General features: G+C 44.3%; 2 protein-coding genes across 5 annotated transcripts in view; one reads left to right on the top strand and one right to left on the bottom strand.

The window, feature by feature from the left end:
* The window catches only part of LOC106989350 (histone H2B type 1-A), a 340,681-nt gene that overhangs the window by 196,349 nt on the left and 116,789 nt on the right, over window positions 1-27,543 (bottom strand). The gene's annotated exons all lie outside the window — the stretch shown is intronic.
* Window positions 99-27,543, top strand: SLC17A3 (solute carrier family 17 member 3). 4 transcript variants are annotated; one of them, XM_015086473.3, is made up of 13 exons: window positions 99-747; window positions 6,774-6,891; window positions 11,544-11,755; window positions 12,168-12,401; window positions 12,487-12,574; window positions 17,179-17,265; window positions 20,485-20,603; window positions 20,731-20,892; window positions 21,612-21,741; window positions 21,842-21,989; window positions 22,280-22,370; window positions 23,290-23,426; window positions 23,510-27,533. In XM_015086473.3, exons 2-12 carry the CDS (start codon window positions 6,801-6,803, stop codon window positions 23,422-23,424), a joined length of 1,497 nt encoding a protein of 498 aa, XP_014941959.3. In that variant the 5' UTR covers window positions 99-747; window positions 6,774-6,800; the 3' UTR covers window positions 23,425-23,426; window positions 23,510-27,533. The 4 variants fall into 4 exon arrangements, with proteins under 4 accessions (XP_014941959.3, XP_026896254.2, XP_014941955.3 ...); XM_015086469.3 differs by lacking the exon at window positions 99-747 and adding an exon at window positions 837-1,163 and having other exon boundaries at window positions 23,510-27,529; XM_027040453.2 differs by lacking the exons at window positions 99-747; window positions 12,168-12,401 and adding an exon at window positions 832-1,163 and having other exon boundaries at window positions 23,510-27,543.

Raw genomic sequence — 27,543 nt, 5'->3', positions numbered from 1 at the left:
AGTCTGTTGCACAGAAAGTTGAAATTTACATCCCCCCTTCCTGCATCATGAACTTTGAGCGTCCATGCTTAAATCCCCCAAGTGCAAAGGGACAAATCCGCTTTTCTTTTCTCTTATCTTTTAAGAATACCATACAAGTTGCCTAAAAGAAGGGTGAGAAGACACATAATGAATGCTAGGTAACAGGAGCTCTGAATCTCCGAGGCTGGGCTCCTTCTGAATTCTTGAGCTCAAGGATGCGCTCTGCCGGCTCCCACTCTTCCAAGGTGCGAGCGGGTGGTTTACTCCCCCACCCAGGACAGTTCAAATAGATACAAAGAGCCATGCTCCAAATCAGAAGGAGATCTCTGGGGCCATAAACCAAGAAGGAACTCAAAGTCAAGGCGATGAGTAGGATCTGAAGCAAGGAGGCTCCCAAGCACAGATTTAATTTTCCACGGCTGGAGACGGGCTGGAACGCTGTCATGGGAAAAGGGGTCTGCTGTGTAGGCACCGAGCATGCGGGGAGCTGGAAACGAACCATCTGCAGGAAGCTGGGGGTGACCCCTTCGCCTCCTCTTTGAGCTGAGGACGAGGAACTACAGACAAGTGAGGAGGTTTTCAGCCACGTAGGGGTATTGTCGAAAACGAGCCAAGCAAAAGAAACTGAAAGGCGATGACCTTGACTGTGCCCTTGTGGCTCTTCCCAATCCACGTTGCTTATTGTCCAAAGTGAGTTATGGAATAGTCCACACTGCATGGCAGCAGGTATACAAACTTAAGTCGCAGACAAAGCATTGCTTTATATAGTTTAGGAACCCACCTACGGGTAGTTAAAACAGTATGGAGAAACTTCACTGAATTTATGTGAAATGGTTTTGTTATTATGGGGTGTCAAAAGAGAAAGGACAAGGAAAACCAACAGGGAAGGTCAAGCTGATCTTAACATTATAATTCACATATTTCAAAGAAAAAAATTAACAAAAATTCACAGGGAAAAAAAACACAAGGGAGAAAAAAAAAGATTCCACTTTTTGTATAAATCTCGTTGGATGAATCTCGTTAATGATTAGCAATTCGAGTCCCAGGGTAGGAAAGAAGCCTCAGCCTTCTGCTGGGAGTGAAGGGAGAGAGCACTAAGGAGTAGCCAGTTCTGTCTAAGTCATCCCTCGGACACTAAGTTGGTAAGTCACTTGTCCTACCGATTCATATGAAACTCTAAGGGTCCTTTCTGTGTAAAGACTGACCATTTTTATATGCTCCCAGAGTCCCACGTTTTCTCATATTGATTTAAAAATAAGGTGAGGGAAGATGTAGAAACCCCTACTTTCTTTCTTTTTTTTAACGTTTATTTATTTTTAAGAGACAGAGCATGAGTGGGGGAGGAACAGAGAGAGAGGGAGACACAGAATCTGTAGCGGGCTCCAGGCTCTGAGCTGTCAGCACAGAGCCCGACGCGGGGCTCGAACCCATGGACTGTGAGATCATGACCTGAGTCGAAGTCAGATGCAAAACCCCGTCTTAAAAAGGCAGAGGGAAGCGAGGTACAAGCAGGGAGCTGAAGTCTTGTGCCTGATCGTCCATAAACGCGCATAAAATGTCAAGAGTGGATGGCATTTTCAAGAAACAGGGACTCTAGTCAGGGGTGTAGAAGCTGAATTTGGGGGGTTAAATTCAGGGGCCTGTGAAACAAGTATCAGCTCTTTTATTTACCAACTGGGTGTCCTGGACAAAGAGTGTCAAAATCTCCACCTAGGGTTGATGTAAGCTGGTCGGTACAGTAGTTAGGAGCAGAGGCTGGCATGATTTCCATTAAAGCAACAGCTGGCAGGACACAAGGAACAGATGGAGGGTAGCGTCCAAGAAATATTTCAGATAAGAAGCGACGGGCCACCACCTCTCCATCCCTTACACGAAGATTCGCTGCAACCAAGACGTCTGTACTGGGCTTTTCTCTTGGACGGATTCATAGCGGCAACAGGCTATTCCTGGTGTGCTGAAGGACCCCAGCCTCTTGTAATCAGGTTCATCCCCTTGGTTTCCCTCCCGGACCAAAGAGGGTCCAGGGCTTTGACACAAGATAAGCCTGGGGGCAGCTCTCGTCCAAGGCAGCATCTAGAAGAATGCCGAGCTGAGTCATGACTCACGAGATGATGAAAATGTAACCAAACCAAGATGGCTGAGGAGAGAAGAGGAATTGTGGAGATGGGGGCGATGGAAGGGCACTAGGGTCAACAGCAGTTGGTAGGTGGGGCTGAGGGCAGGTGAAAGATAATCAGAGAGAGTCCTCAAGGCAGGAACATAGGAGCTGCAACTTTTTGATGGCACTTGTGACCTCACAGACGTTAGCGGGACACCCATGGCTTGAAACCTAATGGTCTGCAGGAAGTTGACCTTCAGTGTGATTCCTTGGGAGCACTGCCTGGGAGCAGAAACATCTCAGGATGCCACATACAGTCTCTGACCCAGGCGACCAGCACAGTGTTCTGGACCAATACTGGAAAATCAAGGTAGCTGTTTGTAAAAAATTACATATATATATATGATCATAGATATGGTCATATCATAGACATGGGATTGGGCACCGAGGTTTCCAGAGCAAGGCATGTCTGGCTGTCTAGAATAGAGATAATAGAGAACTAAAAGTACCTGAGATGACTTTACCCAGGTTATTATTTAAGCGTCTGCTTCCAAGAAAGCTGATACCCTGAGAACACTGTTAATAAATACTGAGATAGTATTCCCGTTTATGAGTCTTGAAAGTGACTTGAAAATGGACAAAAAGATCTTCTGTGGAATAGAGAAGTTTCACTGGGGATGCCATCCTGGAGACATCGACTCAGCGCTGGAGAGTTCAAGAACTCTGTCCTGCCATGATAGAAAGGTCCCAGACACACACCTTTAAGAATAGGTCAAGTTGTGGGAAACCAGGAATGTGGCACGCCATAGTGCTTTCATCCAGTGGAATGTGGCCTCAAACCCAGGGGACAGGATGTTGCTCTCCGTCCTCAGGGCCAGCTGTGAGGCAGTCCAGGCATAAAAGCAAAGAGTAAAATAGCCTTAAGTTCGAGATCACTCTGTAATCACTATATGCTGTTGCTTGTCTGTGGAACGATTACGGCACCATGTGCAAAGTTTGGCCAGCTAGGATGTCACGGACGAATTTCAGTGCCTGAGACTCCAGCTCATGGTTCTCCTGGTGTCCCTGAAAATGGCGTAGCATACAGTTGAAAGAAGCCACGAAAAGGAGACGGCAAGACATGAAGTCCAGGTGGTTTGAAGAACACGGTCCAGGTAGGCAACAAACTGATTGTTCATAAAGCAAAAGGATGCTCAGTATATCACACGGATCAGACAGCATCACTCCTGAAGAAGCCAACAAGTCACACACAAGGATACTTGGTTCGTAGAATTGGGCCAGCAGCCACGGGTCAGTGGAAACAAATAACACTTGGAATTTAATCCTGGGACTTGTGTAGGATGGAATCCCTCTTTATTCTTTTCTGTGAGAACCACCACGTCTGTGGGAAGTGGGAGGGCCTAATGAATCTCCCGACATACTCATGTTTGTAGAGGAGTTTGGTCCGAGTGCCTTGTGCTGGGACGTAAAGTAAGAATGAACATGGATCCCAGGCACCAGATTCCACATCTGTTCGTTCAGCAGGGAAACGGGGCCTTTGTTCCTGGGGGGCGGTGCAGGGGAGACTTCCCTATAACCGGCTCTCTGGAATTCCTGAAACAGGGTGTCAAATGATATAAATCCCTCTAGGAAAAATTTTAAATGCCGAGGGCAAAATAAAAAATGTGGGTTCACAGTAAATGGTTGCACCAAGTGCAGAGGCCCAAGGGGAAGATGGGTGACGGGTTTCCTTACCCTGGTGGTGCGCTGGTATTTCCCAGCTGGCAAACACACATGGGTATATTATAAATTTTATCGGGGCGCCTAGGTGGCTCAGTTGGTTAAGCATCCAACTTTTGATTTTGACTCAGGTTATGATCTCGTGGTTTGTGGGATCGAGCCCCATGTTGGGCTCTGCGCTGACAGCATGGAGGCTGCCTGGGATTCTCTCTCTCCCTCCTCCTGCCCCTGTCTCACTCACACTCACTCACTCTCTCTCAAAATAAATAAATAAACTAATTTTTTTTAATTTTACCGATAGAATCTGAGGCACACGGTTTACGAATAATAATATACAATACCGTTATTATAAGTTCTGTATAGTCAGTTGATCATCATGTAGTACTGTCCTTTGTCTCCAGGTTTATTGAGGTGTAGAAAACAAATAGACATTTTGTGTACCTAGGTGTAAAACTTTCATGTATTTTTGCTAAACGCTGTGTTGGTAGCAACCTATGGCTGAAATTCAACCACAGTTTGACAAATGAAATTGAATCTCCATCTGCCAATTCTTCCCAATACATTTGTTGTCATTAAATGTCATACCTGATCTACTGTTGAATTACTTCTCTCTCATACAGATTATATTCACCAGACCGAAACCATTTTCAGCGTGCACACTCTGAATCACAACAGTCCAAAAATTTTTATTATTATTTAGCTTTTTATATAGTTGCAGGGATCAGAACTGTTTGATTCTACATTACCATCTGCAAAATGCATACATTTTCCAAATTAACTTCATGTTACTAAAATTTACAATACCACGTGAGAGTTAACATAAAATTTCTGACACTAATATCTTTATACATTTTTTTAAAGGGAGAATTCCATACATCGCCATACCTCCTTCTCTTCCCCCTTTATTTATTTTTTATTTTTTATTTTTTTGAGAGAGAGAGAGAGAAAGTGCTAGGCAGGGAGAAGGGCAGAGGGAGAGAGCGAGAGAGAATCCCAAGCAGGCTCTGTGCTGTCAGCGCAGGGCTCAACATGGAGCTCGGACTCAGGAACCGGGAGATCATGACCTGAGCCAAAGTCAAGAGTCGGACACTTACCCGACTGAGGCACCCCCTCATGTCTAACATAATATTATTTAACAAATTTCTTAAGTCCAGGAAATCAACAAATCAAGCCCAAATTTGTACCATTCGTCTTTTTTGTTTTTTCATGTGAATACTCCAGTTGTGGCCAGTTTCAAGCCACCAACATGACATCACTGAATTCAGAGTTAGGAAAAAATATGCAACACCACGTCTTTATATAGTATTCCCCCCATCTAGATGCGGGAGACATGAACGAGTCCAAGAGCATACCCAAGAGTAAAACTCAGTGACATAATTATGAAGTCATGGGCTGCAAATATTTACCTTCTTGAACTATATTTTCTTTCACTCCAAATTTATATAATTTAGTTGCCAATAATGGCTGTTTTCAACAACCAGCTTGCAAAATTCCTAGAAATGTAGCAGTCTGCTTTTGCTGGCCCATGTGACCTGACTCCAATACCCCACAGTCTTACCCCGTACCCTCCTCTCTGACGGAGCCATCTTGTGTTCTCTGGTTTTCCTATCTCAATTCAGGTTCTGCCTTCATCTCTTTACATAATTTTTCCCTATAGAGCTTAACATTTCTGATGATGCCTGTTTGGTTGTCATGTTGTTTTTTTGTGCATGTTTGTTTGTTTTGTTTTGTTTAGGACTTCCATGTAAAGTGCTTCTACAAAAAGCCAACCACCCTCCCATCCAGAAATTATTGTATTTCTTGGTGAGACAACTGTCAGATGTCGCATGGTCCTCATCAAAGAGTCTAAGGAAGGGGAAACTAAGAACATGATCCCACATCAAAAGCTGAGAGGGCTCAGAGTCTTAAGCTTTCGTCTGTGGCTGCTAAAATGAGTATATTCAAACATGTGGGCATTGTTTCTGATCTCAGACCCAACTGATAAGGAATCACATTTTGATCATCCAATTTTACCTCCATTTTCCCTGACAGATTATAGACATGGTTTTAGTTTTTCATGCTATGGGTCAGTTAAAACCAACCTCACAATCCCAACTACCTGTTAATTAAACAACAGGATATTTATAACTTGAAGCCAAGCAGATCCTGCTTATAACAGAAACATTGTGCATCTGAGGCGGTCATGGGTCCAAATTGTAGGGACCCCAAACAACTATTAGTGCCTAGATCCCCATGTTAGTTATTTCCAGAACTTCGTAGACACATTATCATCTGTGGCCATGAATAATACGGGATTAAAATTGTATCATCACAGGCAAATATGGTCCCCGAGTATTAGTGACATACATACAGGAACCCTCACGGGGGGTCAAATGGGGAAGCAGTTTGGGAATCACGGGGGCACTAGAAAGCAGGTTTTCGGGTGCAGTAGAAGATTCCAGAGGAGCACAGTTCTGAAGTGACCCACATCTGTGGTGGCTCCGACAACGATGACAGTAGACTATGTGACAACCACTCGTTGAGTGCCAGACCTGCGCAGTCTATTGAACCCTTGCGATCCTTGATGAAGGTGCTGCCGCTGTGGTGGTGGTGGGTATTCTTACAACAGATAAGAAACGGAAACACACAAATCTGCTCCTGGTGACACTTGGCACGTTAGGTAAATCATGAGCCTGGATTTGAACTTGGAAATGCCCAGATCCAAAGCCAGCACTCTTACCCTGGCACACAGGGATCACTCTAGATCCTAATAATAAACAGTTCCTCCCGTTAGGCATGGTGCACCGGTTGTAGGAGGCCTGGAGGGAATAATGATCCTCCCAGGACCCCACCCACATGAAATGGCCTAGCTTTAAATTGTTTGGTGACCACTGTTTATGCGTATCAGAGGAGTCTCTCTTGGCTGACACCTGTGGATTGCATATTGCCCCGATAGGTGAAAAACATCTGGGGAAAGAACACGATGGCCACCATGACGGAATTGAGTCCCACAGCAGGGAAGACTAAACACTCCCAAGATACACGAGTGGATGAGAGTCTCGTTCCCAAGAAAGGTAAACTCAACCTTGACTCCTTGGGTTTAGGATTTGGTAGTGGATTCTTTACGTGCACTGTCATAAGACAAACAAATGAACTCATATAAGTTGTTGAATTCTTTTTAAAAATCAGGTAATATTAATGCGTGCTTTTCAAATATATGAAGGAAATAAATATCACTGTTCGAAAAAAATCTTGCATTTCTGAGGATTATCTTTTAATCTTTGTCCATGTGCATTTACAGTTTTTGATAGTTGCTGCCAAATTTGTATACACCCACTATTGTGTGTTCTTCTTGTCACTGCATGGAATATTGTAAACATAATTGTACTGCTTAATTAGGTATAGTAAGAAAACTTTTAATTTGACCACACATACTTCCCCATATTGCTTTATAATACAACTATTCTTAAGGATGCGTATTAGTGTTTCAGGATGTCCAATAGATAGAGCATTATTTACTTGAAAAATCCTCTTGTGGTTGGAAATTTAAGTTAGAGTTTTGTTTGCTACTAAGCTATCTTTACATATATTATACATATGCAAACATTCTTTAACATAGCACTTGTCCGAAGTTGGAATTATTATTTCTTCAGTGTGTATTCCTAAGAAATGAAAATTTTGATGCAAAGGCCGTAAATATTTCCTTTCCACTGGCCACCATAGAGACCTTAGTATTCAATCTGAACTAAAGTGAAGCCACATGGAGGATTTTGAGTGGAAGAGGGGGTGATCTAATTTGTGGCATGACTACAACAGTTCATTTGCTATATTGTAAATGGATTGGAGGGGCACCTGGGTGGCTCAGTCGGTTGAGCGTCCAACTTTGGCTCAGGTCGTGATTTCGTGGTTCATGAGTTCAAGCCCCGTGTCAGGCTCTGTGCTGACAGCTCAGAGCCTGGAGCCTGCTTCGGATTCGGTGTCTCCCTCTCTCTCTGCCCCTCCCCCAGTTGCTCTCTCTCTGAACTAAATTAACATTTAAAAAAAACATAAAATAGACCGGAAGCAGGAAGTCAAGTTAAAGGCTATTGCAAATATCCAAGCAAGAGGTGTTGGTAGCCAGAATCCTCTGGAAACAGCTCTAAACCAAGAGACAGCAATGGCTCTGGTGAGAAGTGGTTGGATTCTGTACACATTTTCCATGTAAAGACAATAGTATGTTCCAGACAGACTGGATCTAAGGTGCAAAAGAAAGAAATCAAGTGTCTGGAAGGATAGAATTTCCATCATCTGAGTTGGGAAAGAATGTGGGTGGACCAAGCTTGGGAGGGAGAGCTCAGGCATTCAGTTTGATAGATTCAGAATCTATTAAGTTTGATTTTTTGATTAGCTTATCAATTGATTTTTAGTGGAACAAAAAATGACACGTCTTAAAATCAATGGCAGCTTTAATTTGACAAAACTCGCTGCTACAGTATTATACCTTGACTTTATTTTGATTTAAAATATGAGATATTGTTCCAACTTTATTTTTCCATATATCTAACCAGCTAGCTCAGAATCACATGTATAATTTAGCTTTCCTCCATGAATTGCCGTAATGTCCTTTACTCACTGTATGATTTTTTTGGATGTTTTTCTATTGTTCCTTAGACTTTCTCTTTTTATTGGTGTCTTATTTTAGCCTTGTAACAAATTTCAATGCTGTGTAATGCAAACATCTTTCAATGTGTGCCCTCTCCTCAAAAAAAACCTTTCATGTAGTCTGTTAATATATATAACGCATCTTTATTATTTGATGCCAACCGTATTTATTTTCTATCCCTGCAAACATATTACCACAAACTTAATGGCCTAAAGTGACACACATTTACGATGTCACAACTTCTGTGGGTCGGGGGTTAAGACATGCCTTGGTTTAGTTGGTTCTTCTCTACATCTCACAAGGCTGCAATTGAGCAGTTGCCCAGGTTGTGTTCTCATCTGGACGCTAGACTGGGGAAGATCCCACTTCCAAGATCATTCAGGTTGTTGGGAGAATTCATCCCCTTACAACCGTACAGCTGAAGGTCCTGGTTTGGGCAGGATTTTGGCTAGAGGCCACTCTCTTGTCCTAGAGGCAGCCCATAGTTCCTTACCGTGTGGGCTTCTCCAACTCTCTGAGTCCTTTATCAAGCCCATGAGTAAAGTATCTAGCTTCAGTTTGGAGTCTTCTAATGAAAATCATGAGAGTGCATCCTTTCACTTGCTGGCTAGAAGCAGCTCATAGGTCTTGCCCCCATTCGAGTGGAGGGGATTACACACATTTGTGAACTCATGAGGTGGGAATCATTGGAGTCACCCTAGGCTCTGTTTGTCACATCATGTTAAAAAACAAGTCTCCTGGACTCTGACTAGAGTAGTATCGAATTCTTCCATATATAACCTTCAAGTTTCAAAAGTCGATGATTTCATAGTGTCAGTGCTCTCTTCCAGCGGTTAAATACTATGCCTATAAGATATTTATTAATTTGCACATACTCACACATACATACAAACTCACACACTCTCATGTAGCTAAGGGTAATCCTTGAAAATATTTCACAGCCAGCATGACGCTGGCACCAATCTATTAGAGTGGATATGGCTGGAATGATTCATCCATTATGGACATAGGACAGAAAAAATCTTTAAGGACACATGTAGTAGCTTGTAGGAAATACTTATTAGCAAGCAAGCATCAGGCGTAGCCTTTTAAACACATCCTCTACTTAATCTTTCAGCAACCTAACGAGACCGATGTTCAACCCACTCATTTGTGAGCCATTAGTCTCTTGGTTTGCTGATACTGTTTTTCAGTAGCCTTTGGTCTCTAAGATCCCAGGCCATGTGGAGAAATCAGAGAACACAAGAACTCACAAATTATTAGTTGACTTGATTGACATAAGAAGTCACCACCCAGCTTTGAATCAGGAAGGAAAACTTTCACAAGAATATTGTATTTGAGCTTCTCACTCTAATTTGGGTATGTTTTACAGTTTTTTTTCCAAATTCTGCCTCCCCCACCCCATTCACTAAATGAGAAAACAGTATGTCCTTGTGGGGGAAGACTCTTTTGTTATCTCAAGGTACCTCCTTCCTTGAAGTTTTGAGGACTTCTTGAAGACACACAGGGACCTCTTATCCCACACCATGTAAACCCCACAGACGAGTGCACTTGACTTACAGCAAAGGTATTCTCATGGGGTCATCTAGGACAAAGTAAAAGCCATCATCTACTTGCCCAACAATGGTTAACAGCATAGACACCTGACACATAGCAGGTCTCTCTGTATCTATGTCCTTCTCATCCATAAAATGAGGATAGCCGTGGTAGCGGCTTCAGAGGATTTAGTGAATTAATTCTCAGTCATTATGTTCCATGACCTATCGGAGCCATCTGACGCACCTGCTGACTCCCTCCTCCCTGAAGCCCTTTTCCCCTGGGCTTTCAGGACACCACACTCTCCTAGTTTTCTTCCAAAACCTACTGATCGTCCCTTTTCAGTTTCCTTTGTTGGTCTCTCCCCATTCATTTGGCCTTTCTAAACATTGGAACCCCCAGGGTCAGTCCTTGGTTCTCTTCTCTCTGTGTTCTCACTTCCCAAATATCATGGCTTCAGGTATCATGTGTAGATTATTAACTCCCAGTATTATACCTCAACTCCTCCCTCTCTTCTAAACTCTAGAGTTGTGTATCCAACAACATTCTCAACACTCAGAGTGCCTAAAAGGGAGCTCTGTTGGTCCAACAATAAGTTGTTGATCCCCACACTCCCCAAACCCCTGCTCTGGCCACACAACTCCCTTCCTCAGTGAACCTCAACTCTACTCTTCTAGTTCCTGGACAAGAACCTCTCTGGTGCCCCTCCCCCACTGGTCTGTAAAACCTAAAGCTTGATTTAGTGTGCCTTTCCCCCACCCCGCAGGTCCATTTGGGATCTGATTACATTTTCCCGCTTCTCCTGCTCCCACCACAATCCAATGTTCCTCACTTCTCTTCTGCATTATTGCAATAGCCTCTTCCCGGCAACAGCCATCTTCCCCAGAAATACAAAAACAGCCTTGAATGCTGTGCTCATTTCTCTTTCTGCTATTTTTTTCGCTATATTTTTTCACAGTTTGTAGTTGTCAATTTCTCTAATGAGAAAATCTTTCTAGGGGCTTGATTTTAAACTTTAAATGAAAGCTTGTCCTCAATGACTGGACACATGTGGAGAACAATCATCTACCCCAACGAACAATTCCCTCAGAGTTTAAAAAATTACATTTTCTATATATAATGTGTAATATAGGACATACAATATAAATTATGTAATTTAATTAAATTTAGTTGATTAAATTATGTGACTTAAATAGGTACATATACATATATTTCCTTATATGTACATAAAATGTGTATTTTGCCACATAGGTATTGACTTCCGAGTAATTTCATCAACTATAGAATACAATAACCCAAGAACGGGAGAGACAAAACCATAGGAAGGATAGATGCCTCAGAGCAAGTCAGTCTCTACACAGTCATGGTATGAAAACAACCTTCAGTTCAACTCAGTGATCGCCTCCTTTTGTACCTTTCCTAAAGCCAATAGCAAAGCCATTTAACTCATTAGGTGATGGTCTGTGGTACCTTCCTGTGGTATAACTTGCGAGAAGCAAATGATGGCTTAATAAGGAAAGCACTAATGTCATGTTATGATATTTCCAGTTCTAAGCTTCTGCTCCACTCGCTATGGAATAGCCTTTATCGCACATTTCTGCAATTTTATACTGATGGCACAGTATGCTGCCATCAACATCAGCATGGTGGCCATGGTCAACGGCACAAACCATCAGTCCCAGTTTAATGGCTCCACCGAGAGTCTGCCTCTTGATGCACTTGGTGGCTCAAATGATGAGCCAAACAGTCTTCCAGCAGAGGTAAGCAATACGAGATTTAAGCTGTGTTCTTGTTTTTGCTGTTTGTTTAGAGCTTATATGTTAAAAAGTTTTATTTGGGGGGGGGGGCACCCGGGTGGCTCAGTCAGTTAAGCGTCCGATTCCTGAGATTTTGGCTCAGGTCATGATCTCACGGTTCGTGAGTTCGAGCTCTGCATTGGGCCCCGCGTTGACAACACAGAGGCGGTTTGGGATTCTCTCTCTCTCTCCCCCTCTCTCTCTGCCCCACCCCTGCTCGTGCTCTCTCTCTCTCTCAAAATAAATTAACACTTAAGAGAAGTTTTACTTGGCAAAATAGTGATTTGAAAGCAAGTGAGAGATATAAAGAGGTGTCTTCAGTTACGTAAGAACCTTCCTGTAAACGGCTTACTACAGCATTCTCTGTTTCTTCAAGGCCCCTGTGTATGACTGGAGCCCTCAAGTCCAAGGCATCATTTTTGGTTCTGTCAACTATGGCATGATGCTGACAACGGCTCCCAGCGGGTATCTGGCTGGAAGAATAGGAACAAAGCGTGTGGTTGGCGTTTCGTTGGTTGTATCCTCCCTTCTCATTATCTTTACCCCGCTGGCGGCTGACCTGGGGCTAGCCTTCCTCATTGTAACTCGAACAGTCCAGGGCCTGGCCCAGGTATCCAGACAGCTTGCGAATATGAAATGGATATGAATTTCTACATGGCACCACATACCAACAGCTCTAACTGTTTTGACTCCAGGGCTCGATATTTGGGGGCCAGCACGCGCTTTGGGAGAGATGGGGTCCTCCACGTGAACGAAGCCGCCTCTGCACCCTCGCTCTATCAGGTAGAAACACATATCCGAAATGAGTCCACCCAATCCAACATTCTCACTCTGGGGTCCGTGAGAATTTCTCTGTTGAATGTGCTTTTCTTTTTTCCTCAATGGCGACCAGATATTTATAAATTAAGGAGATGGATCCTTCGTGCCATGACTTTCAGGTTTTTTTTTTTTTTAATTTTTTAAATGTTTATTTTTCGGGGAGAGAGAGAGAGAGAGACAAAGTGCGAGTGGGGGAGGGCAGAAAGGGAGGGAGACACAGAATCCGAAGCAGGCTCCAGGCTCCGAGCTGTCGACACAGAGCCCGACGCGAGGCTCGAGCTCATGAACCGTGAGATCGTGACCTGAGCCGAAGTCGGACGCTCAATCGACTGAACCACTCAGGTGCCCCGCTCTCTGTTATTTTTCCCCAAGTTGTCATTTATAACACGGCTTTGCTTATAATGATTTTTCCTACGTGTAAAAAATATATTCTTGCATATTTAAATTGATCATCCTTTTCTTTTATGGCTTCTGGATTTTGAGTCATAGATGGACAAGTTACAAAAGCATCCACCCACGTTTTTCCTTGAACTTGCCTGATTTCGTTTTCATACCTAAATTTCTAATACACTGGGAGTCTATATTGGTATTCTATGTATGAGGTACAGATCTAACTTCATCTTCTTTGGCAGAGTTCTCAGTTGTTCTGAGAACTGCTTTCTGATCATAATTTGCCTGGACAGTGTATCTGGAATGAATATTCTAAAAATATTGGGGAAGAATGAAAAACAGAAAGAATAGGGCTAACAACCAGGAGATTGATGAAGCAGTTTCTGGATAAGAAAACTGGGGTAACTCCCCAGCTAACTTATGGATCACAAGGGAGTCAGGGACTCTTCAAGCCCAGAAAACAAGACACACATACACACACACACCCTGACTGATCTCACCCACCTCTGGACCCTCTAGAGCCCTTTACAACCCTGGAGAAGTATTTTCTGTCACCAGAGCTCATATCCACTGATAGGGGAATAGTCCACTAATTTGGACTATGAGGAAACTCACATCTGTCATCGCAGCTGACTAATGGGGCTTCTCAAGCATTGAGATTGACCCCCTCCCCCCACAAAACCTCAAACATTTTAAAGAAAACAAGAGCACAAAAGAGAGAGACCAAACTCAAAAACTGTGAGAACAAATCCAAATGAAGAAGAAATTAAAAGAAACTTTTACATGATTAACCAATACCACGGGAGAGATCTAAGGGACTATGTATCATAACATTTATTTAAAAAGAAAAAACCGTCAGAATGGCAAGCATCCAAAAGACAAGAAATAATAAGGGTTGGTGAGGATGTGGAGAAAAGAGAATCTCTGCGTCCTATTTGTAGGAATGTAAATTGGTGCAGCGACCGTGGAAAACAGGATAGAGGTTCCTCAAAAAGCTAAAAATAAAAGTACCATACCACCCAATAACTGCACATCTGAGTATTTACCTGAGGGAAATGAAAACACCAATGCAAAAGACACATGCACTCCTGGGTTTACTGCAGCATCGTTTACAATAGCCAAGATATGAAAGCAGCCCAGATGTCCACCAATAGATGGATGGATGAAGAAGATATGGTGTGTAGACATAATGGAATGTTATTTGGTCACCAAAAAGAATGAAATCTTGCCATTTGCAACAACATGAATGAACCCAAAAAGGCTGTTTCGCTAAGTCATATAAGTCAGACAGAGAAACAATTATCGTGCAGTCTCACTTATACGTGGCATCTAAAAGAACCACCAAATAACAATAACAACAGGAAAGAGAAACAGACTCATAAATATAGAGAACCAACCAGTGGTTTCCAGAGGTTGGGTGGGGGTGGGAGATAGGCCAAATAAGGGAGGGAGATTAAGAGATACAAACTTCCAGGTATAAAATAAATAAGTCAAGGGAATGAAAAGTACGGCGTAGGGAACATACTCGATAATGTTGTAATAATTTAGTATGGGGATAGATGGTAACTATGCTTACTGTGGCATTTTGTAATGTAATTGTCAAATCACTATGTTGTACACCTGAAACTAATATCAACCATGCTTCAATTAAAAATTAAAAAAAAAGTAATTAAAAAAACCAGACTGCTATAAAAATAGTTGGTAATGAAAAGTATAATCGCTAATATTTTTAACTGCAATGAGTGGTCTGGATACCTAAATGAAGGGAGATGGCCTTCCATGGAAAGCATGGAAGAAAAGTTTAAAATCTTGGAAGGAAGACAGTGACCTTGTAGAAGTAGCTGCTCCCTCCCTCTCGTTTCCTGCTCTATAGGCATAGTGCTCCTGGAATAGGTCAACTGACTAGGAGAATCTTGGGAATCTAGAAGACTGCAAGTTCCAGAGGCTTCCTTGTTTTGGGTGTTAGGGAACATCTCAGTGGCCCCAAGAAGGTAGTCTCTACTGGCCTCTAGAAACCTTTTCTGCTTCAGAAGAGCACAGATCCAATGGCTGTCTAAGGGGCCAACAGGAAGCCATTGGAGGAACCCATCAGTAGGTGGGATGGGCTAAGCCTACCCACCTGCCTCAGTAGGTCTTACAGAAATGGCCATTTCTGGTGATTCTAGGACTTCTCAACAGGCTGCACTGGTAAGCAGTAGGACTCATCCCGTGAGGTTGAAGGAAGACTTCCCACAAAGACACCTAACGGTGGAAGGGCCCAGTACTGTCAGCCTCTGGAGCAAAACGTACTAGGTCTTTCTCTCCAAGGAACCACAAAGGCACGTCTAGAGGCAGGAAACTTTGTAGCCACTTAAGGGAGGAAGGCTGAGCAGACAAAACAGAACTGGTATCTCATATTTGAAGCAGGCCTCATAGGTAATAGAAACACACACACACACACACACACACACACACACACACACACAATCTGAAGATGATGGTTTATCATACAGCAGTGAAAATAGAAAAAAAACCAAAACCCTGTGATTTTCAGACAGCCACATGGGTAGTGTTAGAAACACAAATGCAGAACGAATAAAGCGTGTCTGTTAGGGAGGAAATTGCCTTGATGCAATGTCAGCCCCAAGTACACCCCCTGGCAAGCTGTCCCAGAGGTCATGGGGCACACAGGCTCACAGGCCAAATCAGGCACCGTAATTGTACAGTTAAACTACTTCGAAGCACAGAGTGAGATGTAAGGTGGGAAATCAGGTAACTGAACATGTTTAAGGTAAAGCGGGTGGAATGATCACCCTACCTGGGTCACGTGTGCTGAATGTTCAAACACCCTGTCTCTGTCTGTCTGCTGCATTATCCTGCCCGTTGATGGTGTGGATGGGAGAACCAGAGCTGGGCTTCAGGCGACGGAGCCCACGGAGGGGCGGCATCCTGGGCCAGTGACACACACTTGTTCTATGCGAGAGGGCCGGGGGGCCTCCACTTAGTCGCTAAAGAACCTGTTACTACCAGGGGTGTTACTTCCGTCTGCAGGCAGAGTGGTCTGGGGGCCAGAATGGGAATTCCCAGCGGATGGCTGAATGAGGCCCCCACTGTCACAAGTCACCACCACTGGGCTGGTAAACAGGCTTTTTCTAGGAAGGAAAAAAAAAAAAGCTGATTCAAAATATTTATCAATTTCTGTGCTCTAAATACTACCATCATGGCTGATTTAAAGACAGCAACTTCAAGTCACTGAATGCCGAGTTGGGAAGAGATGTGCACACTTCTCTCTGGTTCCCGCACACCTCCGATCGGATATGCCCGTGAATAGCTAGAGTCTTGTGTTTATAATTATTGCCTACCTAGTATTATGCGTCTGCTGCTCTTTCCACCTTTTTCTATCTACATTCCAAGACAAACATGTCATTCTTAGCGAATTACTTATCGTTAATGAACACGGCTTATGTATCCTGTCTCTCTCTCGAAAACAAATAAACCTTAAAAAATAAGAAAAATTACATTAAAAACTAAATAAATCGATAGTAAATAAAAGGAACAAATAAATAAACACTCACGCATCTGTAATTTGACAAGTTGATGTTAATCTGGAAAATAAAAACACATAATAGCCTAGTTTTGGAAAAGTTGTTGGAAGGAAGGGTGCCCTACTATGTATGAGAATGCTCTGTGAAGCCAGGGAAATTAAAAGTGTTATTGGCACCGTAACAGACAGACCTAGCTTTCTGCCTGCATGTGGCTTAAATGCCTTTACAAAGAGGTAGGGGTGTGTGTAGATACATATTATATATGTTTGCAGGGAGGAAAGCTATGCAAGGATATATCACATGACAGGTAGTGGTTAACATTAGAGACAAGAGTGGGAACGGACGGGGGCGGCACGTCGCGGACGCCGCTTCGCGATAATTTACTTTCTCAATAAGCATATGTCACATGACTTGTGTAATTAAAAATTAAAATAACACGGGAGGAAGCAGCATGGCTGTTGTCTGCAATGCTATTAGGGAACTGCCAGAAAAATGGGCCCTCAGGAGAACTAAGTGATAAATCGGAAGTTCACGTATTCTGATATGCTAGTCTGGTTATGGCTGGTGACACCGCGTTAACATATCATCCGTCATTCTGTCGGTGTCTACCCAGTGGCGGTCCACAGTCCCACAGGTTACTCTGTCTCTTTGCAGGAATGATGCTGGGAACCTTCGCCATCATCCTCCTGGGTGGCATCATCAGCCAAACCCTCGGGTGGCCTTTTGTCTTCTATATCTTTGGTAAGCAGCTGTCTCCCCATTCCAGGGTTTCATATTCAGGGCGAGTGTCCAAGGATCAGTCTGCGATGCTATCGATCTGCCATAAAGCATCATTAGCACGCAGTGGTTGGGCGTGCCCTCCCCCCCCCCCCCGCCCACCTCCCCCTGCCCCCGGTTCCGGCTGCAGGTGACAGGCTTGCAGAGCAGTGGTTTGGGACAGATGAAAGAAAGACACGCAGAGAGCAAGCCACCGCTGTGGGTTTTCTCTCCTATCAAGTGCATCAGGACAGGGGCCTGGGTTGGGTGCAAGTTTCCAAAAGGAGAGAAAACACTAAACACCAACAAGGCGAAGGCGAGAAGGGACCACAACCTGGAGGTCTAGGGCAGGGCGCAAGAAGAGGGAACTCAGCAGAAACAGAACTGAGGAGACAAATCTAAAAGCCGGGAGAGTGTGAGGCAGGAAAGAGCACCCAATAAAGGCAACGACATACAGAGGAAATCCGGTTATTTGCGGGGCACGTGCGTGAAGACATCATCTGAGCCCGTGGTGGGGAAAATCACTGGAAAAGATTAAAGAACAGGATCGAGGACTTGCAAAGAATCGGAGACAGAGTCTGTTTCCACAAGACAGACTGAAAACACTGACAATTCAGAGGCAGTTGGGCAGAATGCCCACCGCCTTCTTTCTCCAGCAGCTCCAGAGGAAGCGCTGGGGGGCCCTTTGACAAATGACGACGCAAGACCTAAAAGGATCGAACTATTTCTCTGCAAGCTAACTGTAGCACAGACAAAAGCTCAAAAATCTGGCAGAGGAAGACGAAGACACTCAGCACCCACCTCGGTGTCATCCACGATGTCTGGTTCCCATCGTAGATTACCAGGCGTGGCAACATAAAAGCAGGAAAACACAACCTGTAAGAAGAAGAGTAAAAAGATCAATCAAAACGGACGCAGAACTGGCACCGAGGTTAGAATAATGGGTGAAGCGTTGCCAAAGTCAATGAAAACTACACGCTCACAGACCCAAGAACAATGGATCTCAAGCACAGGCAACATGAAGAAAACGACACCAAGTTATAGGTAACCGGATGGCTGAAAGCCAGTGATAAAGATGAAAATTTTAAAAGCAGTGAAAGCTAAATACATATCACACACAGAACAACAGAGACAGTGAAGAGGGTAGCCTTCCTGTCGGAAGCAACGCAAGGAGGAAGGCAGTGAAATAAAAGTTTTCACGTCCTGCAAGGAAAACAAACAAACAAACCGTCAACATAGAATTCTGGGGGGAAAAATGTCAAAAACAGAAAAAATAAGGACATTTTTAGCCACACCAAAGTTGATAGACTAAGAAATTTAAATTAAAAATAGCAGTACCGTTTTCAATAGCATGGGCAAGTACGTAACATAGGAATAAATCCGACAAAAGGTGGGAAAGACCGATGCCCTGAAAACCGTTCTCGTGAAAATAAAAGGATTCTAGAAGAGCCAAATAATTTTGCAAATGAGTTACAAAGTTGGAGGACTCACACTGCCCGATGTTAAGACACAAAGATTACGCCATCGGGACACGGCAGTGTTGGCATATTGGCAGAAAATAAATCAGCGGAGCACAGTCCCAAACAGACTCACACATAAAAGGTAAGTTGATTTTTGACAAAGATGCAAAGGGAATCCAATGGAGAAAGGAATAGGCTTTTCAACAAGATGTCGCTCAAAAACTGGATACTTTGGTCCAGTCTTATACCCTACACAAAAACAAACTCAAAATAAATCCTGGACCTAATTTTAAAATCTGAAGTTATTATCCTTCCAGAAGAAAGCCTATGAGAAAATCCTTGCTCTCTAGTTAGGCAAAGATTTCTTAGACGTGACACCAAAGGCTTGATCCGTAAAATTACAAACTGATAGGCTGGATTTCATCAGAGTAAAAACTTGTCTTTATGAGCCGTTATTAGGATAATAAAGACAGGGAAAAAATGCTTGCAAAACACGTATGTAATAAAGACTTTTATCCAGAATGTGTAAATAATTCTCAACACTCAATTATAAGAAAACAGAACAAAAAATGGTTTAGCAGTGGCAAAGACGCTTCAGAGAGGGAAAGCAAACACATGGAAAGGTGCTCAACATCTTTCGTCACGAGGGGAATGCAATTAAGAATGAGAGAACCTCTGAACACCTGTTACAATGGCTCATTGTGACACAGTTAAGAAATGTGGATGTGGTCTCTGTCCCCAGGTTCCGACCCAGAGCTCCTAAAACCCCTGTAATTGCCTGAGTGTTATGAACATCTTTTGTCCTAATGAGACAGCTCTTGGTGGACCTGAGACAGCTTCACGATGAGGGCTGGGCACCAGAAAGAACAAACCCCGATTAGAAGCTTGGAAGCTTCAGCCTCCATCCTCCAGGAGGGAAGGAGGCTGCAGGATGAGTTAATAATCTATTATGCCTACGTGATGTCACCTCCCTAAAGATCCCTGAACCGTGGGATCTCCCAGATCGGTGAACACCTCCATGTGCTGGGAGGGTGGCGTATCCCAGCTCCACAGGGGCTCCTGTGCTCAGAACCCCTTCCAGACCTTGCCCTGTGTACCTGTTTGTCTGGCTGTTCATCTGCAGCCTGTACAATATCCTTTGTAACAAACTGGCAGACGTAAGTAAATGTAAGTAAATGCTTCCTTGACCTTGGTGAGATGTTCCAGCCAATTATCAAAACCGAGAGGGGGTTGTAGGAACCCCCACTTTGCAGTCAAGTCAGAAGCGTGCGTAACCCGGGGACCCACTGCTTGTGACTGGCATCCGAAGTGGGGGGCAGCCTTGTGGGACTGAGCCCTCCCCCTGCAGTGTCTGTGCCAACTACCAGTAGTTAGCGTCAAAGCTGAGCCAAGCTGGCGTCCGTGGAGAACTTGGAGGGTTGCTTAATGCGAAAACCTACACATTTGCCGTCGAAAGCGCAGAAAGGGACAGCTTTCCTTTGGTAATATTAAAAAGGTTGGGAAAACCAAGTCCAGGGTCTGTGATTTCCATACATATGAATAATCAAGAGATGTAAAAAAAAAAAAAGAGGGTTCTAGAAAGTTGTGATATTCGTGCGCTTTTTTTTTTTGGTGAGACTTGCAAAGGGGATATTATGAGCAAGGGCTTGTCCCAGGACTTGTGCTCGAAAATGTGCCAACATAAAAGAAATTTCCACAGAAAGCAGAAACCGGCATGGTAACCAATTTTATCCTCTGCTTACAGGAGGCATTGGCTGCGTCTACTGCCTTCTCTGGTTTGTTCTGGTGTATGATGACCCCGTCTCTCACCCATGGATAAGCGTCACAGAAAAGGAGTATATCGTATCTTCCTTGGCCCAGCAGGTACACGTAAGGGCTGCGACCATCTGCAGAGAGCTCGCGTCGGCCTCTGCATTTCGAGGGGGTTAATGAAGCTCACGCGTGGGCCCGGCCCAGATCTTACCGTCCTAACCGGTACGCTTGTTTCCAGGTCAGCTCTCGTAAGCAGCCTCTTCCGTTCAAGGCCATGCTCAGGTCTCTACCCCTGTATGCCATTTGTCTGTGCAGTTTCAGCCATCAGTGGCTGGTCACCATACTGATTGTATACATGCCAACTTACATCAGCTCGGTGTTCAACGTTAATATCAGAGACGTGAGTGCCTTTCCCTCTGGGCCTTTCTCCAGCGCGCATGACTCACCAATCACTTCGTCTTCACAAATCGTTCCATCCAGGAAAGTTTATCCTCTACTGCCTACCACGAAATGATCTAATATTTAACACTCACGCTGGTAGCTTCTCTAAGGACATGACTGAAAAGGCTCCTGATGTTGTTAAGAAAGTAGGATTTCAGGGGCGCCTGAGTGGCTTCGTCGGTTGAGCATCTGACTTCAGCTCAGGTCATGATCTTGCCGTTGGTGGGTTCAAGCCCCCCCTCGGGCTCTGTGCTGATGGCTCGGAGCCTGGAGCCTGCTTCGGATTCTGTGTCTCCCTCTCTCTCTGCCCCTCGCCCTGGCCATGCTCTCTCTCTCTCTTAAAAATAAAATAAGCATTAAAAAAAAAAAAAGAAATGAGAAAGAAAGAATGGTCTTAGGGGCGCCTGGGTGTCTTAGTCAGTTGAGCATCTGACTTCAGCTCAGGTCGTGATCTCACAGTTGGGTGAGTTCGAGCCCCACATCTGGCTGTCTGCTGTCAGCCTGTCAGCACGGAGCCCAGAACCTGCTTTGGATCCTCTGTCTCTCTCTCTCTCTGCTCCTCCCCCGCTCTCAGGGTTGTCTTCGGGGTTGTCAGTATGATTATCAGTGGTTTCTCAAAAAAAGGTGTGGGCTCACCACCCCTATTATGATGATTTACTCACGTCTTTTCCCCCTCAGAATGGGTTCCTGTCTGCCTTTCCTTTTATCATTTCCTGGGTCACTGGTATCCTGGGAGGCCAACTGGCAGATTTCCTCCTGACCAAGAATTTTAGGCTCGTTACCGTGAGGAAAATTGCCACATTTCTTGGTAAGAACAGGGCTTGAGGGTCAGATGATTCACAAAGCATACAAATACAACAGCCAAAGGTGTATCTCATTGTTTAATTTGTCTGTTCCTCGTTCCCTAGGAAATTTCCCCTCTTCAGTGCTCCTCGTGGCTCTGTCCTACCTCACCCCTGACTACATCACCACAATGACCCTCCTCATAGTCTCATGTGGGTTAACCCCCTTCTGTCAGTCAGGGATCTATATCAACGCCTTAGACATTGCTCCGAGGTAGGATGGTCATCTCCACTCTTATATTTCACCTATTCTGAAAAAGACTTAGCCCGAAGCTTTCTGGGAGCCCCAAACTTTGGGACATAATAAATCACAGGCAAGGACCACAGATGGACCTGTGGCCATTTTTTTCAGGGATGTGGGGCGAGGGGGGTTATTGACCTGTCTCAGTGCCCCTCGCTGAACGTACACAGCGCAAGTCCTTTCTGATGTAATTACATGAGCAAGGCTGAAGGATACCGTGAAGCATCTCTGGATCTAGCCTGGAACATTCCTGTCACCCACAGGCATTCCAGTTTTCTCATGGGAACCTCAAGAGAATTCGGATACACAGCAGCTATCCTGACACCCACCGTCAGCGGGTTTCTCCTCAGTCAGGTAGAGTGTTCGGGTCAAGGACTCTGAAAATGCTCTGCCAAATCCATTTGTAAAGTTAGTAGCGTCCCTAAAGCATGTGCTTGCGTCGTAGAAAATAAAAGCAAACTGTGGGTAACTTTGTCATGAGGTCAACCTGGCAGAGAAAAATGTAGAACAACTCCTTTCGTGACCTCAGTCTTTCCCTGTTCTGAAGCCAAAGAAGTGATGACCCCCTGGCAACATTCAGTCTTTGAAACTGAAATCACACAGCCGCACCGATGTCGTGAGATGGTAAATTCCATGCCCCGATGCAACTTGCCACGTCTTTGGCAACGCGGTGAAATTTTCATTTGCATAACCATCCCAAAGCAGACAGATAGTAGAAGCAGATGTGCTGACGTGTCTCGTACACGCAGGCATGATTGTAGGTATTTCATACGCAGTAATCTCATTTAATTATTGATGCCCATGCCCATTATGAGAATGGTATATTGTGATCCTCACTTTCTGATGATAAAGCTGAAAATCTGATAGAACAAGTCTTTCCACTGAGAGGATGCAGAGTCAGAGTTCTTCCTTCTTAGACCCGTCTAGCTCCAGAGCCTGCAGTGTTTCCCCCACACCACAGCAACGCAAGAAGAAAACACTCTTAGCGTACTTGGCGTGTCATGATTTGCACACAAGAGAAAACGCATGGCACTTCGGTAAATAGTGACAAACGCAGTTCTGTAGGTTAATTATAAAGGTCCCCAAATCCCATTTATTAGGAATATTCTAAATGCACTCTGAAATTCTTTCTTTCCAACCATCAAGCCTCTTGCAGGAAATGAACATCTACGTGGAGAGCCACTAGCAAATATGGTCTTCTAAACTATAAATATGGGCTCGTAGCAAAAAAAGGATGAAGGAGGAAACTTTACTGGAGGTTTTGTGTCCTCAGGATCCCGAATTCGGATGGAGAAATGTCTTTCTGTTGTTGTTTGCCATTAACCTATCAGGATTGATCTTCTACCTTGTATTTGGAGATGCAGTTGTCCAAGACTGGGCTAAGGACAGGAAACTCACTCGTTTATGAAGGTAAAGGATAGTGGTTTCATCTATGCATTTAACTAGAGGAACACTATTGAAATTTTTAATTCGACGTCCTTTTTCTTCCTTAGTTATCTCACCTCGGTAGGATGGAAAGTCACTGGGCACCTCTCTTCACAAAGGAGAAGCCTTTGGTGATGAGAAGACCAGGGGAGAGAACCTTGTTTGCTGCCATTCTTTTCACATCTGAGATCGGTTCTTTATGTTGCTAAGATTTCCTCCGGGGGAAAATATCCAATGAATGAAAATTCAAATAAAGTGATAGCCATGAACAAAGTTGTCCTCTTCATGGAATTCCCGGTGGATTTAGAAGAACTGTTGTATCAGAGCTAACTGGCCAGACTCACAGTTTCTGGATCTCAAAACAGGAATCGGTGTTTTGAGACTCTGAATCTGAGGACATAACCTCACTAGGACAATAGTTTTTCCTATTTGTAAAAGGGAGTATTAATTTGTATTTGTTAGATCGGGTATGGTCTGCACGCCCCTGCCTTTGTGTGTTCCACTCTTCGCCCTGCTTAGGCCCCGGCAAGCTGGCCTGTTTTGTGGCCACACTCCCGAGTCCACTGGCCTCTGCTGGATTTTCAATGCAGGCTGAAGAGTGAGGACAGGGAGTATCTCTGTCTCTACGGTTCCTCCTGTGGGGTCTGCCGGTGGCTGATGCTTCCTCTACTGTTCAGATCACCTGACTGGCAGGACTTCCACACATTCTGGTGGCTTCTCTCTTCTCCTGTGCCTTCAGGCCTTTTTTTTTTTTGGCCTTCACTCCATTCCCAATCCTGTGTAAACTGTCTCTTTTAACACCGTCTTCAAATTACCTACGTGGTGTGGGTCTGCCATGTTTTCCTTCCGGGAACCAACCAATTCGGTGGTTCCATCATATAGAAAGTTCACAACATGAAATGGATCAACATGTTTGTAAAATGGTAATTTATTGGTATCAGTGGGTTAGAGCATGTGCAGAGGGGCCGGGACCATTTTCTCAGTTGCTCCCCGTGGTGATCTTCACTGTGTAGACACTACGGCCAGCAAGTCATTTCATACAGAGGTGATGTGGTGGTCACAGTTCTGAATGAAAAGCCACGTCAAGAAGATAGAGGTCAAATCCGAATAAATCCAAAAACAATTACTGAGATCTTGCTCCAGTCTCGAATCTAGGTCCTTGAGATCGGAGAGTCACGATTCTCCAGTCCAGTGTGGAGGACAGCCATAATGGCTGCCAGGGCATGGTCTTAGGCACATGGCAGAGGAACGTACCATCTGTTAGGGGAGACTACGTGAATGGTTACGATCCCATGTGGAAAAGCATGGTGGGGGAGGAGGGAATTCCTTCTGCAAGGAATTCCTGAGCTAAATAGGGAGTTTTATGGTAAGATTCCCCACATTGGAGCCCCACTTGTACAAAAGCATGGGAACAAGAAACAGGATGGATTCTGGGGTGCCTGGGTGACTCAGTCAGTGGAGGGCCCAACAACTGATTTTGGCTCTGGGCATGAGCTCACGGTTCGTCAGATCGAGCCCCCATCGGGCTTTGTGCTGACAGCATGGAGCCTGCTTGGGATTCTCTGACTCCCTCTCTCTCTGCCCCTGCCCCACCCATGCTCTTGTGTGCTTGCTTTCTCTCCCTCAAAGTAAATAAACCTAAAAAAAACCACAAAAAACAACAGGATGGATTCTGAAAGGAATCATGCACGATCAGTTGGGAAAGAACAGAAGATGAGCTTAGGGAGGGGGGGTATGACCAGTGCATAAAGGTCACGTTTGCCATGTTAGGGAGCTTGAGGGGTATCCCACAAAGCAAGAGTGACAGGCACAGATTTTCTCTCTGGATAGAACACTCTGGCCCAATTCCAGAACCAGGAAGTCTATTAAATGACTGTCTGCAGTGTGGTCCACATAGCAGTGATGAGGACTGAACCAGGGAGGGAAGAGCTGGGGTGGAGAAGAGAGACACTAAGGAGTCGGGGTCTCTAACCTGAGAGACTGCACAGACAAGGTCCGAACACCTGGCCGGAGACTGCAAGAAGAGGAATCCTTTTTAGAGGGAAGATAACGAATTGACTTTGGGACACGTTAGTGGTGATAATGAGATAATCAAGTGGGCATGTGGATTCGTTTCCTGGGGCCGCCATTATGAAGTGCCACCAACTGGGTGGCTGAAAAGCCGTAATTTCTTGTCTCACAGATAGAGAAGTCTGAATATGTCAGCGAAGTCCATTCTGTCCACACGTTGAGGGAGAATCGGTCCCGTGACTCTCTCTCCTGGTAGCCTCCGGAATTCCTCAGCTTGAAGATGGCCTTCTCCCTGCGTCTTCGTATCTTCTTCCCTCTGCACATGTCTGTCTCTGTCAAAATATGTCCTTCTAATAAGGATGTCCCGTGCTAATGACAAGCTCTTCATGTTGTCACCATGAGTACTAAAGGGACAGGACTATTGTATTGAAGCCCCAGAGGTTCTGAGGCTGTGCCATGCCTTTGTTGAGCCTTCAGGGTAGGCACTGAACAAGTATACAGGTACATTACAATAAAACAAAAAAGTAATTATATTTATTAGGAATCAAGACGTTCAATGTAAGAGAAAAAGTCAAGAGCGTCAAATCAGAGGTTCTAAAAAATCCCTCAAACATTTCATTTGAATTGGAAATAACACACAGAGTTTGTAACTAAAAAAAAACAACACCTTTTGAAGTTCTTCCACTGAAGAGGCCTAGAAGCCATGGGACCTAGGAGCAATGAATACTCAATGCTTAGAGTGTGGTCTCTGGATGCTTTTTCCTACTGAGAGGAACCTGCATTCCATGAGAGAGTCCAGGTCTGAGAACAGGAAATACGCTAGAGGAGCTTGGAATGTGCGTGTGCGTGCGTGCGTGCGTGCGTGTGTGTGTGTGTGTGTGTTAGAAAACAAGGACACTATCCCAGACAACGAGGTCAGGTCTTAAGGACAATAGAGACCGGCTTGAATAGCTTCCTACTGGCCAAAGAAGAGACAATTTAAGCGTCAAAAAATAGGGACTCAGCAGATTGAAACACATCCAAGAAAACCCAGGAGGTCATAATTTTCCTTGGTCAGCTTTGCTAAGGCATTAAATTATTATTCTACAACTTTATAAAGTATCCTGACTTTCCTATGACATCTGTATTTCAGGGTAGCCAAATATTAGATTAGGCAAATTTCTTATTTTGTAGAAAATTCCAGCTCCTACCTAAAGAAGGCATGATAGAAATAAAATAACGGATCGTTTAGTGATTCAGCATTTACCAACAAATGGCAAAGGCCATAGGCTGAGAACTTCCAATCAAGCTGAGAAGATCTGAACCCACTGAGCAATCTTATGTCACTCAAAGTGAGACAGGCCACCACCGTGGAAGCCTCCGGCACCCCATGAGTTCTTCTTGTCCTGGATCTAAGCAAGCCTCTCCATATACGAGCAGTTTGGGGGCTATAAGGGATAAAGAAATTTATCAAACAACACTAAAAGGAAGGAATTAGCCAAATCAGTTATGAAAGTCACTCTGCAAATGGCCTTGTTTTGTTACGACGACTGTTGTTATTTTTAAGTAACAGCAAATATAAAGTGAAGGAAGGAACGGTCACAAAATTAAGGAGAGGTGAGAGTCATAACACTTGAGTGCCACAGGCAGATCTTGTTTGGAGCTTCATTTAAATAAATCAAGTGTAAAAGGACAACTCTGAAGCAACTGGAAACATTTTCATAATGACTAGCTCTCTGGTGATACTAAGGGATTACTGTTTTTTAGAAGTGCTGATAGCATGCTAGTTATGTTTTTTTTTTTTTAAAGCACTAATGAGTTATATATCCATGCTGTATTTTTTATGGGAGAAATAACATAATATCTGAGGTTTACTTTAAAATACTCCAGAAAACAAGGGCGCCTGGGTGGCTCGGTCGGTTGAGCGTCCGACTTCGGCTCAGGTCATGATCTCGCGGTCCGTGGGTCCGAGCCCCACGTCGGGCTCTGTGCCGACAGCTCAGAGCCTGGAGCCCGCTTCGGATTCTGTGTCTCCCTCTCTCTCTGCCCTCCCCCATTTGTGCTCTGTCTGTCTCTGTCTCAAAAACAAATAAATATTAAAATACTACAGAAA

The sequence above is a fragment of the Acinonyx jubatus genome, chromosome B2, assembly GCF_027475565.1.
Source record: "Acinonyx jubatus isolate Ajub_Pintada_27869175 chromosome B2, VMU_Ajub_asm_v1.0, whole genome shotgun sequence".
NCBI classification, from domain to species: domain Eukaryota; kingdom Metazoa; phylum Chordata; class Mammalia; order Carnivora; family Felidae; genus Acinonyx; species Acinonyx jubatus.
Note: the sequence above shows the minus strand (reverse complement) of the source record. Positions and strands in the feature narration are given on the sequence as shown.